The 14,113-nt window shown below is 37.9% G+C and overlaps 1 protein-coding gene across 3 annotated transcripts in view; it reads right to left on the reverse strand.

The window, feature by feature from the left end:
* Window positions 1-14,113, reverse strand: part of LOC124154797 (septin-7) — a 125,453-nt gene that overhangs the window by 102,768 nt on the left and 8,572 nt on the right. Inside the window, exons 1-2 of one of the 3 annotated variants that reach the window (XM_046528671.1) lie at window positions 13,843-14,101; window positions 11,839-11,840 (exon numbers count right to left, since the gene is read on the reverse strand). The exons of 1 other annotated variant lie outside the window; for it this stretch is intronic. In XM_046528671.1, the coding sequence (XP_046384627.1) occupies window positions 11,839-11,840; window positions 13,843-13,894 (54 nt within the window). In that variant the 5' untranslated portion in view covers window positions 13,895-14,101. Of the gene's footprint in view, window positions 1-11,838; window positions 11,841-13,506; window positions 13,556-13,842; window positions 14,102-14,113 lie in introns of those variants that run through there. One more of the 3 variants, XM_046528672.1, reaches the window with a different exon arrangement.

Consider the following 14,113-nt stretch of genomic DNA (forward strand, 5'->3'; position numbering starts at 1 on the left):
AAAGTCAACGACTCAAAAACGAAGAAGACGAAACGAGGAATCTACAACGGACCATGGACATCCCTCAAATGAAAAAATAACATTCGATAGGCGGCATTTACTTCCCTATTTCCTCTAATTTAGTCTATATATACACAATAATAGAAAGCCTGATTAGCGCTATTAAGTACGTAGTTATAGCTTTGTGACATAGCGCCCACTAAAAATTACCACTCTGGAAATGTTGTTCACTAAAAACATCACTTAACTCTAACGAGGGCACTAATGAAATAACCAATCGAATGATAATTTTCGAATAATAGACTAAACACATTGTCTCCTCTGATATTTTAGATTGCGAGCAAAAATTGAATTTAGTAGACCATGGCCCAACGAGAACGGGGCACAAAACAAACACATTACTTGAGAGAAAGCAGTTAAAAATGTAATGACGGCGAAAAAGTAAGATCCAGCGTCTAATAATAACAAAAACGCACTTCTTCAATTCAAGAAATGCTGTTTAAAAGTGTAATTCATTTAAAATTGGTTGAAAGAGATTGGACAATAAACGGAAGCAATGCCAAACTTAAAAGAAAGATAGCCTTGAACATTGATTACGCATTGGATGCAAACATTTAAGGCCATTGTCATCAGGTCTTTGAGGAATATAAGAAGGAATATAAGATTTAATAGGGAAATAAATTCCGCATCAATGTCTTCAGGTCTTTGAGGAATAATACGAAATTTCCCACAGATAAATGCTAATTTCCAACTTTTTTACGAACCTTGGTGTCCATAAACACAAAACGGAAGAATAACTGCCAAGCCCTGGTAAGAACAGAAAACTTAAAATATTCCTAAATAATATTTCATACCTCCGAAAAACATCCATTTAAAAATGTGAACTATAGTACGCAATACCTAACGCAATAAAAATGAATGATCAATCCATGGACCATTAAATAATACTTTCGAGCCAAAATGCTTATACGTATAGCGACCGTGGCAAGAACTTTAAACAGCTACTAAACGTTTCTCCCAGTTTCATAATTTGTAGTGAAAATAAAAGTAACGAGAATCGAATAAGTATATGGACAATCCTTTCCAAGATAGAATTACATCTTCAACGGTACCAGTCACGTTCAAGATAACAATGCATGAAAGTGGCTAGGCCACAAAGCGAAGTAACTGGAAATATATAACGCTTAGTTGCGCAAACGAACGTACGAAGGTTTTCATGTGCATGCCAGCCATGTTTACAACTCAGAAAAAATTAAGCCAACACAAATTTCAATGCATCTTGAGAACAGCATACATGCTCCAAAATCGAAGACAAAAAATTATGGTTCACTGTATTTATGAAATAAATTAAAATCAATGCCATCAATACTTCAAATAAGAAAATAAACTGCAACAATTCAATCCTAAGATAAAAATAAATACGGAAGTTAATTCTACGCCATACATCTTCGGTTAGTGGAGTTCCTTATTAATTTCCATTAGTATTCCACCGGTCAAGATGGGGTTGCATAGAAATTTTTCCTAATAGTTATTCTCGCCACGGAAAAGCATTACTTCACTTTAAATCGCTATTTACTTTCCAGAAATTTAAAAGAGGTTTAATGATCTCCGACTGCGAGATATTCCATGGAATGTAAAACAAATATATCACACCTATGCGATGAGGATTGAGAAGAGGAGATAAAACTGCACTGGCCTAAAATCCATCGTGAAAACGTCGGCCATCGTCGTCCACGACGCGAGCCTCGCCTCACTCATTATTACCACGGCCCCCGAAGCACACCCGGCATCAAAACAGCCCCTTAGGGGGTGGAGGGGAGGAGGAGCGGACCTATTGCGCCCAAGGCGACGAAGCCCGCCTTCCTATTTGTCATTTTAATCCCAACATTCCATCGGTCGATATGTGCTCGCTTCAGTCGGAGTAGAGGCGCCACACACTTCTTGATCGCACTTGTGGTTATCGCGCCGAGGGACCGATCGAATCTCGCCCGTCCCTCCTCGAGAAAGTGACTTCGAAAAGCAGCTCTTTGCCCGTAAGCAGGATTGCATGGAACGCGGAGGGGTTCGAAGGAGTTTTCAAGAAAGGAGCCAGCCACACAACACTGTGAATTTTATGTGACGTTCCGATACTTTCGTTCAAGTATGGATCAGACTTGCGATGGCTTCGTATGCAATAAAAAAAGGTCGAATATTCGCTTCGCGATGACGTATCTCCCCAAACTTTAAGTTACCACTACCGCACAACCGGAAGTACTTGGTCTTCATCCATTAACCATAACTTGACAAAAACAAGGTCAATTCCTTGAAATTTTCTGGGAAGTAGGATTAGACCTTTCTCAGCGTTTGCCTGTATCTTACAGATGAGACTTTCCCGTCAGAGAAAATACCGAGGCAAAAGATTTTAAAATTTGAGATTCAGAAAAATGTTGAAAATGGTCTAGTTATAACGCTCTGAAAATTCCAATATGATAGGTAAACTACAGCATTTAGCAACTACTGTATTAAGCAAGCAACACGTCACGAAAAAGGACTGGTCGAATGAGAGTGAAAAGGTAGTTTACATGATTATATGATTTCCATGATATAATGGTTTCCATGGCGCACTATCACCGGAAATCACAGGCGCCACTTATCCTGCAATACGTGAAACGGACGGACATTAACCATTATAGAGAGAGAGACAATGCAGCCGTCAATCGAATCGAGTGTGTCGCAACGGGTGCTGTGGCTTCCATCTCTCGCTGAAAACCTTCCCAACTCCTCCATTTTAATATACTGCCTCCCCTCCCACATTTGCCTCGGCAAAATTCCTAGCACACGTAGGCCGGGAAAAGCCAAGCAGAAAAGCACGCTACGGAACAATGGAGCAACTCAGATTTCCTGGGGCGAAAGGGAGCCTTATCAACAAAAAAAAAATGCAGAGGAAAATCAAGTACTTAGGCGTGGAAGTGGCAGTCGCTATCATTCCGGAGGCAACGCTGGATTTCTTTCGTCCTGCATATGGCGTTAAGTTCACAGGTTAACAAGGCAAGAATAAGGAACGACGAAATTTCAGGCAAAGTTAAAAAAAATCTCGTGTTTGATGCCGTTGCAGCAAGTCAAACGTCGATTACTTAAAAAAAACGAAAGTGGCGAATTCCATTCAACACATACTAAGACTGACTCGAGAGTGGATAAAGGAATTTATTTTTTTTTAATTACATAGCACGAAAAAGAAGGTATGCAAATTTGGGCACATTAAATGTAACCACGATTTGTCCCTAAATGAATGGTTAAAGCTCAAAAATGAAGACCCACAAGTCGCAAGAGATTCCATAACTTACGTCCCTTCAAACACTAATTCAATGTAATGAGAGATGGAAATATTGTTGACTGGTTTTACCTATGTGGCGCACTTTCTAAGATTGCTCATTCATTCTACTCCCACAACTTACACCTGAAGAAGCGTTCATAAAAATTAAGCTGAGCAGGTTTTCTCTGAATAGTGCTTAACTTATTGGTTGTAGCATTGGAAGGGGTGCAGTGACTGATTTGGAGCAGAGGCCATTGCCTCCATTCAAATATGAAGCGACAAAACATACATCAAATTTCATCACCTAGTTCGGCAAAGACTCGACTTCAATTCCTCAAGTGGCATTGCGATTGCAGGAAAGACACTAACATTGGAGATGCCCAAAACAAAGAATGAGTGGTGACAGGGAGCCGCTACATAATTTGGAAAAGCAGAAATCCACTTCATACTATACAATGAAGATAGAATTCAGCAATACACTAATCTCTGGAAATAACATTTTAAAAAAATATTTAACTATTTCTACTAAATCATACAATGCCTACGTTAGTTGTTCATTTAATGCAGTTTAACTAAGAAATTTGGATCCCCCGCCCAAAAAAAGTACATCTCCCATTTGATGGAATGGGTTCAGCTGAGAGATTCTCATCAGCAACTTCATACACAGACAGAGGATGATTGTACATACATGTGATTATGGTGGAACACTTCAGTGAAATAAGGCGGCTTTGGCCATGCTTGCACATTAAAGCTTTCTAGCATTATGTACACGTAAACCAAAAATGTAGGGATGGGACATTTTTCCTCTCATCTGTTAAAATGTGCAGATTTAAAAGCCATACACTCACTTGTTCTCTTGAGGTGCTTGAGCCAAAGTCGTTGAGGGGAGCTCAAATGAATTGTGTGTCAGGCCAGCAAAATATCTCTTCAAAACCTCACTTAAGGCAGGATATTTTAGTGGTAGAGTGCTGACAGTGACTTTTACCACTAGTAACCACTTTTTTGTTCGCTTTTTCATTGTTTGAATAAAAAGAAGACTTCTAAGTCATATAATTTTGGCCATTTGGGAAAAATTGAAACATTGCAGGGTAATGTTGGCTAATTGTTAATAATAATGATCGTATTTCACTGCCACAGGCTTTCTTCCAATGCATTGGGAGCAAGCCTGTGGCAGGGAAATACGAACCCATACCATTGCTATGAGAAGCAATGCCAAAAAAGCCTTGGGCGCAGTCAAAGAAAAAGGAAAAATATCCATCAAAAGGGTAGTAGCCCCAGATTCCACTTAGCATGCTGAGGGATAAAACAACCAGTAAATATGAGGAGTTAGGAGGCTAATTTACACTTCAGCATGAAGAGGAGAGAAATTCCCAAGTAACATTGACCGTTGGGCCTCGGTTGGGGAACCGTAGTCACGGTTGGCTCATTGTGGGTGGATATGCCTACCAAATTCCACTGTTGGCCCAACGCAGATATTGTTCGTTGGCCCAACGAAAGGGTTTATGCTGTTGGCCCAACGGAAATCCCCAACGATGGCCCTACGAAATGGATTATCATTGGGCCACCGTTGGGACATCATAACATTAAAGTACGATTGCATACGTTGCAGGATACGGTTCACATGGTTCCCTAGCAACCTAACAACCAAAACTTGTTTGGTTGTTAGGGATTGCTTTTATATGTTAATCATTCACTATGTCTTTGTGATAGCAGTTAAATAAAATAAGTCGAGTGCTTCTAACAAAAATAAGTCATTGACCTCATTTGGTAAGTCTTACAAAACTGGCATTCCTAAAATCATGTTACCTTAAACGGATAGTTTCGTGGAATTTTAAACTTTTCATCATTAATTTAATCGATCGAAATGTATATTTTTTTCAGATTGTGGCATATCTAGTATAAGTGGAAGTTTTAATGAAAACAGTGTTTCAATGGACAAAGTGAGTGATTTAGTCCCCTCTGAAGAGAATGAGATTGAATTTGTATGAGTAAACCTAAATTACATCTGCACTACTATTATTTTATGGAAAATGGATCAACTATTACACTCAATCAGTGTTTCTGTGATTCCTATTAATATCCCTAAATCTTGCACTTATTAATCCAATTAAGTAAAATGGACTAAACTTAAAGATTTCGTTACCGAAGACCAGAGAATAGGAATAAATAACTCAGGGGTGTACATCTTGCAGTGTGACATGTTTGAAATTAAGGAGGATTTCTTTTATTTACCTCTCCGAAATGGTACATTTGGTATATTTGTAGTGAAAAAATTAGTACCTGGATGCAAATTGCAGTCCACCCAGATTTTATCTAAGTGTGTTCTGTTGCCCTACAAAGAAGATGGACAGTTTTTGTGTGTGCCATATTGAAATATGGAAAGGTGCTGTTGAAATTTTCCTAATTTTGTCCTAATAAAAATTGTCCTAATTTGTGAAAATAAAACCTTCTGAACTGATATTGATTTTTTGTTTTCCACTTTTAACCACTGTAACCTTACTTTGTCCTATAGCATTGATTGTTAATGTATTTAATTTAATTTTGATTTATAGGGAGTTAAAGGTAAAGATTCTATCTACCGGTATCGTATCAAGTGAGAAGGTAAATTAATTTAACTCTCATTCTATATAAATGAGAAATGCCAGTAAAATATAGCTTTGTAGGGAAACAGATGGCAGAATTTAAAAGGGCCAACGGTTGGAGATTTGTTGGCCTTGGGTTGGGAATACGAAGGCCCGACTGTAATGCTCTGTTGGCCCATCGTTGGGGAATTGTTGGTTGGGATACGGTTGGCGAGGTGGCCAAATCATACCATGGGCCAACCGCTGTGTCCCACCATCTGCCAACAGAGGGCCAACCAAAAATGTTACTTGGGTTGAGCCTATTCGGTAAGAGTTATTGGGGAGAAAATTTTAGTTCAAACTAATTTGAAGGGCCAAAATGGGACCATAAAACGTTTTGACAATAACGGCTCATTATTTGAATAGTTTCACAGATTCCTTAACAATGATAATAATGCCCAGGAAAAATATTAACAAAACTAGAGCAGCAGTCAATTTTTTTCTCCGATAAGAGAAACCATTTGCCGGAGTTCCCCCACAAAATATTCTATAAACTAACAAAACTTCATGGACAACTGGGAAAAAATCATAAGCCACAGCATACCATAATTTCGAGTCAAAATTTATGCCCACAAAATTTTCCCCCACGTTTGCTAATTTTCAGCTTTTAACCTTTACCTAAGAACTTAATGATACTAGGTTTGCTAGATTGTTGATTTGGCTTCTGCTCAGCAATTCAAGCTGCATTTTGGTGATTTTTGGAAAAATATTTCATTGCTTCCAGAACAAAATGTATTCTCAAGAATAAATATAAGATTTTATATCATTAAATTACACAAAGCCACTCGTTTTTCCCACTGCACCATTAATAACATAATTAAATTTTTTTTAAATAACTGGCACGAAAAAGTGTGATAATGGAAAAACAAAAGTATGCTCACTCACTCTGTGATTTAACCTGAAGTCTGATATGGCTATGTGTCACACCACAACCTTCACATGATTAAGTTTCCACTATTAAGTATTAGTAACAAGCAAGTCATCACAAGATGTGTGATGCTAGTTTGGTTTAGGTGGCCAGTTTCTTTCACTGGGACACCTCGCACTCGCAGGATTTCAACCCTAATCAGCTCAATGCTCAAACTCAATTTCCTCTGCAAACGATCAGCTCAATGCTCTACTCAATTCTCTCACAAAAATTATAACAAAAAGAAATTTAATATTGCGACACACTACAGTCGATATTCATGAGACTACCAGTGGAGCATAATCATTGGTTGAGAACGGTGTTCATGAAAAAGAAAGCAACGAACCTTCTGTGATGGCTATTCTGTCCCATGATGGCTTCAAACCAGTGAATTCAATCGGCTTGATCACCATTTTTCCATTATTCTCCCCTTTGATAGTTTGAAAGGTAAAGAGATAAAGTTGAGAGATAAAGTTGATACTTCTGGAGCTATTTGTGGAGACAGCATATCAACATGCCTACCCCTTTTGCTCATGAGTTCATGACGGCACTGACTCTTGCCGAGTGACTCACTGCTTTGGGCTCCCCCTCAACTTCTTGGCCTCGCTCATCCATCTCCATCCCATGATTCCTTATCATTAAAACTCCAACGAGCGATCCTATCCATCAATGATCAGGTCTGTCTGAATGACTTAATGAACCAGAACTCTAGTGATGTCACACACTAATGATAAAAAGGACAGCAAATTTTGCATTTTATTTTTAAGTATGTAATGGCAAAATGGCAGAAAAAGGAGGACTTTTTTCATCATAAAATATCTTTCTCATCAATATAACAAATCATCTTATGAAATTGCAATTTTGGATCTGAGAGAACGACCCCATAGCACTTTCTCCAGGTCAGCCCTGGACCGGACCCCTTTGCATCTTATTCTAGAAGCCTGTGTCCTTCTGTCACCCTCCATTTTGCAAAACATCCTTTCTTCTGAAAGTAATTTCCGTAACCCCTGGTCTTTCGATATCTCCTCTGGCCACAAGAGCTGTCTTCTCCATTTCTTTCCCTTAAGTTCCTACTCCTAACCAGCCACACTGGACACTTGTTCATAGACTTGTCTTCTTCTCTATCCAATACTCACAGCCTTCCATTTACCTTCACACTCATATCTCAAATCCCTAAAGCCACTTCCGGAACTTTTTCTGGAATCCTTCATCCTATCTTAAAATATTTCTACTTACATGTAGCTTTAGTTAATTTTTCAAGATGAATAATAATTCATACAAGACTTGGTAGCTAAAACTGCAGTATAAATGCACTGATGAATCATGTAAATGCTTCTTAGAAGTTCTAAGCCAAGGAATCAACAAACATATTCCAAAAACACTGAAATGCTGCCGTAAAGAACCTTGCTGATACAGCAACGACGTAAGGAGGGACCTTTCAAAACAGAAAAAACTGTAGAGCTTGCTCAAGAAGTCCATATAGTTTGGTGAAAAATCGAAAGAACTTGCAGAAAAGAAAGTTATATTACACAGCACTCAAATCCAAGAAATTAATTTGTACTCCACCACGGAATTTCAAGAAAAAAGTACTCGGTGTATAAATCAATGAAAATCTGAAATCTATTCGGTCGGATGCGACAGAGCTTCAGGGAAAATCTTTAATTGTGGATTTTTTATTTCATAAAAGTCACCAAAAATATTGGCAAAGCTAAAACATTGAACTCCCCCTCTCACCAAGGATGAAACCATGGGTAGTTTCAGAATTCCATTCACTGAGCAACCAATGAAAGAAATTACTATTCAACAAGAGGGAATAACTAAACAGCAAAAATCGATAAAAATTAGTGAATCTCCGGGGGGCGATTAGGAATGCCCCTCATCCCTTATAGAGTTAGCACCACAGATGAGACCGAGGTAATATTCAAGGCGTCAATGTCTGAAGGAAAGATAGTAGTAGACTGAAAAATCGCAAAAGTTACATAACGAAATTCAAAAAGGGAAACAGACATGACTCAGAAAACCATCAACCAATTTCATTGACATCCATTAAAGCAAGATTCTAATATTTATATTAATTTTTTTTCTTATCTTGACCTTGTTTAATTCATGTTACATTGACCTACACTCCAAGAACTATTTTAACAAGTATTTATATTTTTGTTAGCAATATCATGACTTTCCTGGACTTCTATGGGTTTTCTCACCAATTTCTCAAAAAATGGAAAATTTTTCCTTTAAAAATAAATACATAGAGTTTATGAATAGCTGGGGGAAAAGGGACACCAAAAATGATCAAACCAGTGAAGATACAACAATGCATGATGCAACAATGTATGTATGTATTACAAATGTAAGATGAGTGTAGGGTGACCAGTGTTCTTGAGCAAGCGACTGCCTATAATTGATAAGAATCTAATTACCAGCCGTCTTCCTCGGTTGGATGTAGAACTCTTCTCTAGAAGACAGATACTTTTACCTTAAGTATACAGTACCTTCCAAACCTCTCAGACTGTGCCATCGTGACTGTTAATATTGTTTTCAGTGCTGGGGGCATTTCAATTTTATTACGCGATGCCAAAGGGTTAAAGTCTTCCCTTACGAGAGAAAGCACAGATGTTGGACCATGTGGATAAAAAAAGAGTGAAGTCGGCAAATTAGCTGTTCAATTTGGTGGCAGTAAAACTCAAATCGCTGACATTCTGAAGTAGAAGGAGAATATCATGAAGTTTTTGAGGGAAATCAATAATGAAAAAGTTTAAAAATTGATCTCATCTGCAAACAAATAGGATGCTGTTCACTCCCACTGTTTCACGAAAGCGAGGGCACATAATTTTCCAGTCTCTCGACCAATTTTACCAGAAAAAAACTAGACGTTGCGTGTCACTGGGTATAAAGGTACTAAAGGTCCTCTAATTGGTGGCTGCAAAAATTTCATTGAAGACGTGGTATCGTGCGCAAAGCTGTGTGCGGGGAGGCTGCAGATGTGTGTCAAGGTGCCACTGAGTGGACTGAAAAGATTACCCGAGTTGCTAGAGAACTTTGCACCCCGAGACATCCACAATGCAGACGAAACACGATTGTTTTATTGTGGCCCTTAAATCTGAAAAATGCTCCTGAGGGGAGGCATCTAAAGATTGACTGACTGTCTTCTTTGGCACAAACCTGGAAGGCGATTTTTTGAGACCACCCGAGACAGGAAACACTGAAAACTAAGGTGCTTCAAAGGAGCGAGTAAAGATAAACTGCCCATTACATGGAAATCTAATAAGAAGGCTTGGATGCCTAAGGAAATAATGACAGAGTGGTTGAAAAATCTCGATGAAAAAATGGGATAGAAAGAAAGAAATATTTTGCTGCTTCTTGACGGCCATCCCAATTTCAAGTTAAAAAACATCAAATTAACTTTTTTCCTTCCAAATTCTACAAGTGCATCACATCTCTCATTTACGTACACATTTTCCAGGACTTTTAGTGTATGTAAGTGAGAGCTTTCACTGTACGTTTAAATTACCTCTGCTTCCGAATTAGCAGTAAAATATGTTTATTAGCTGACAATGCTGTCATCTATCATGAAATAAGTAATCCTTCTGACTTTGAAAATCTATCATTGGATTTAAACTAAGTTCATTTGTGGAGCCAACAGTGGAGACTAGAGCTTAATATAAGCAAATGCATGGCAGTACATTCCTAGCAGAGGTCATCCAACTATCCTCATTTATATGTTAAGGATGGTGTCAACATCAAGGTCACAGATGAAGTGAAGTATCTGGGAGTTGCTATAACTTCGAAACTATTATGGGAAACAACTATAAGATATATTTGTGGCACAGCCCTGAAGATGCTACCACTAGTCAAGCATGCTGTGGGAAGTTTTTCAGAATAATAAGTAAAATAAAGGTGCTATTTTGCACTCGTCCAGCCACACCAAGAATATGCAGCAAGCATATGGGATCCAGTGCAGAAAAACCTAAATCTGCCAACTTAATAAAATACAAAGAAAAGCTGTGCAATTCATCAAAGCCTTCAACAGGCATACAGAAAGCATTTCACAGATGGTGAAATAAATTAGACTGGGAGCTGCTACAGACTCGGAGGAAACGTGCTGGGCTTAGATTGCTTGAGCAATTGAGGAAGGACACTTTCAGGGCTACACAGAGAACATCATATTAGAACCACACTATACTTCCAGGTCTAACCGAGACAATAACTCAAGAGAAACATTTTTCTGAAAGGATAGGTAAGGGAATCCATTTTTCCCCAAAACACACCATGGACTAATGAGCCACATGCCTATTCAGTTGACATGTAGGATAGTATGTATGTAGATGTACTCATACAATTTGAAATGCAAGAATGTCAACCACATCTCAAGCCCTACACCATTAACTGAGTTGGTTCACATATGCCTTATTGTATAGTATACATAATAAAATACAGATCAGCAAGGTTAAGCTAAGAATCCAAAGGTGAAATTTAATTTAGATTTTAATACTGTCATTACTCAAAACATTTTAGTTCCTAATTGGATTAACTCTACCAAAACTCATAGATTATTAGCAAATTCTGATCAACAAAAATATGCTATTTTAATCTTTGTTATAACTGCAAATTGAACTACAGTTATGGCAACTATGAGATGGAAAGGGAGATGACTTGAATTCATATTTTTCATTCATAAAAAACATCAATAGATAATCAATAGAGCTTCACAGCTTCTCTTAACCAATATCTGAGGAAATAAAAATTATCAATGAAAAAAAATTCACTAATAATTATGCAACTTAATAAAATGGGTGTAGGAAGAAGTTGCTGCTGTTACCACAGAGAGACAGGTTATATTGAAGTCTACTGACCTATATGAATGTGATACACATAACTTAAATTCAGGTTCCCTAAAGCATTTTGAAATACCATTAGATACTTATAAACTAGCGATTCTACATGGACAATCAGGAGAAATTATGATTTCCCTATTTCAGAGGAAATTTAACATAAGGGGAAATATAGATAACACTCACCGCTGCAATTATTAGCCACCAAAAAACATTCAGGAAGCAGAAATGAGCAAGGCCGGAGTGGTCATGACATAGAAAAGAACAAGAACGTAAATTTAAAGCTTAACTCCCATTATTTCTAATGATAACATTATTCCTGAAGATATAAATTCACCAACAGTTTATGGAAATATCACCAAAAATCAAATCAGACTATATGAAGAAGAACTCAAGAATTTACTGAGGGAAAAATGTTTACCAATGTTTATCATTATATTTAAAAAATGATAAATTACTTGAATATTTGTAATTAGAAGCATTCCAAATATTACATTATGGTCACATAATCATAGCAATAAAAAGCCCTCTTTGAATGGAGCACATATACAGCAACGTTCATGCTGCACACACAACGTAATTAAACTTACCTCCAATTATCCTTCATGGGCAAATTCATAAAACAGTTAAAAAATATAAATTCATAAATGAATCTGACCGAAGACGACTAAGGTAAATAATATCCTAACACCACATTTTTAAAACGGCATTAGCAAGTTTTATCGAGTAAAGTGATGTCACAAAAGAGCTAGGACAAATACAGAGAAACTGTACTGAGGGCAAAGCAATTGCCGTCCAAATACACTCTGAGTTCATTATTAAATATCACTAAAAATAACCTCCCAGCTATGGATTTACTTATATATACCTAGAAAAAAATCCAGAAAATCAAAAATAATACTATGAATAATATGTTAATTTTTTGGACTGAAACAGTGCTTAACAGACATGCAAGTTTTTTTCCCCTTAATAGGCACCGATAATAATCAATGTGATTTTTACAAAAATTTGCCATTAAAATATTCTTTATCTTACACTATCCAAACACAACATAAGTCATATTTCTCCCCATTATGGGTCAAAATTAATTTCAAAACATCAAACATTGAAACACAACCAATACATAAAATTAACACTTCCTTGAAATATCACTGCCTCGGAAAACAGACCATTAGGGGGGTTGAACCTCAGTCATTAAACCCTCCACTATTCATATAGCCACTGAATCATTTAACTCGCCTTCATTTTTCCTCTCTCTCATACATAAAATGAAAATGGTCTGAATCTTACAAAAGGAGTAAAATGGCCATTCTGCAACACAAATAAGTCAATTGCCAATCTCTTTTTACAAGGTGAAATTCTCATTACCCAGGAATATGCCATGATTTACTTTTCACAATTAAAAACAAGAGTGGCTCAACATTGCACTCACAGCTCCCAGCATGGAAGTAGCTTAAAGTTTAGTATTTAACTGGTTATCTGAGGGTATTTCTCAGGAGGAAGTAAAATTACTTTCACTTAGGAAAAATTCCTAAAACATTACAAACAAATATATAATAAAAATAAAAATCAATAACTAAAAATATAAATGCTCCTGAAACAGAGTGAATAAGAATGTTACACACAGAAGGCCCACACATCATTTAGGCAGAGAAGATGATAAAAGCCTTCCAAAAAGCAGATGTGAAAACACACTTTGTTGAATTAAATACTCGAAATAAAGACATTATTAAGCACATGTTCAGGATACTTATCATGTGAAAATGGTAGATCACAAATCTCCTATCATTGAAATTCCCTAGTTTGCTTGTTACCAGTGACTGGCCAAGAAGTTCCAAGGGAAACAGCACTTACATAATGTTTTAATTTTACCCAAAGCAAGTAACATTTGATATGGTATTCCCAAATAAATTCGCGAACTAGCCTGCTCCAAGTATCAAGACAATTGAAGCAGCGGCATGTAGGGCTATGCCTCCTCACTTCCCCATCTGCAAATATCCTCGTGTGATTGGCACATCTGACAAGCAAAATAAATATCGTGGCCCACTTTATCTCCAGATATGAAAACACTTTCCCGAGCAGAAGAGATAGCTGAGATCAGCACCACACCTTCGCTATCGTGGTGACCTGAGGAAAGGAGAGAGACTCTCAGAGAGTGGGGCTGCTGCTAAGGAAAGGGTGCACCCTCACCGTTGATGGCCTCCATGACCCGGCCCGCCGGGAGCTCCGCCGTGGCCTCCATGCCCTCGCGTGCCTTCCACGGGGGAAGAATGGAATCGGGGGGGACACGCGAAAACACGAACTCACTCACTCACACGTCAAGTCGCCGCCGCCGCTCGGGAGAAGAGGGCGTCGTCTGTTCGTGGAGCGAGAGCGTCGTCGCCACAGATGAGGAAGTGGGGGACGGAGCGGAGGAAATGGCATAACCACGACCAGGGAGATCGGAGAGTTGGCACACGAG

The sequence above is a fragment of the Ischnura elegans genome, chromosome 1 (genome assembly GCF_921293095.1).
Source record: "Ischnura elegans chromosome 1, ioIscEleg1.1, whole genome shotgun sequence".
Lineage (NCBI taxonomy): Eukaryota > Metazoa > Arthropoda > Insecta > Odonata > Coenagrionidae > Ischnura > Ischnura elegans.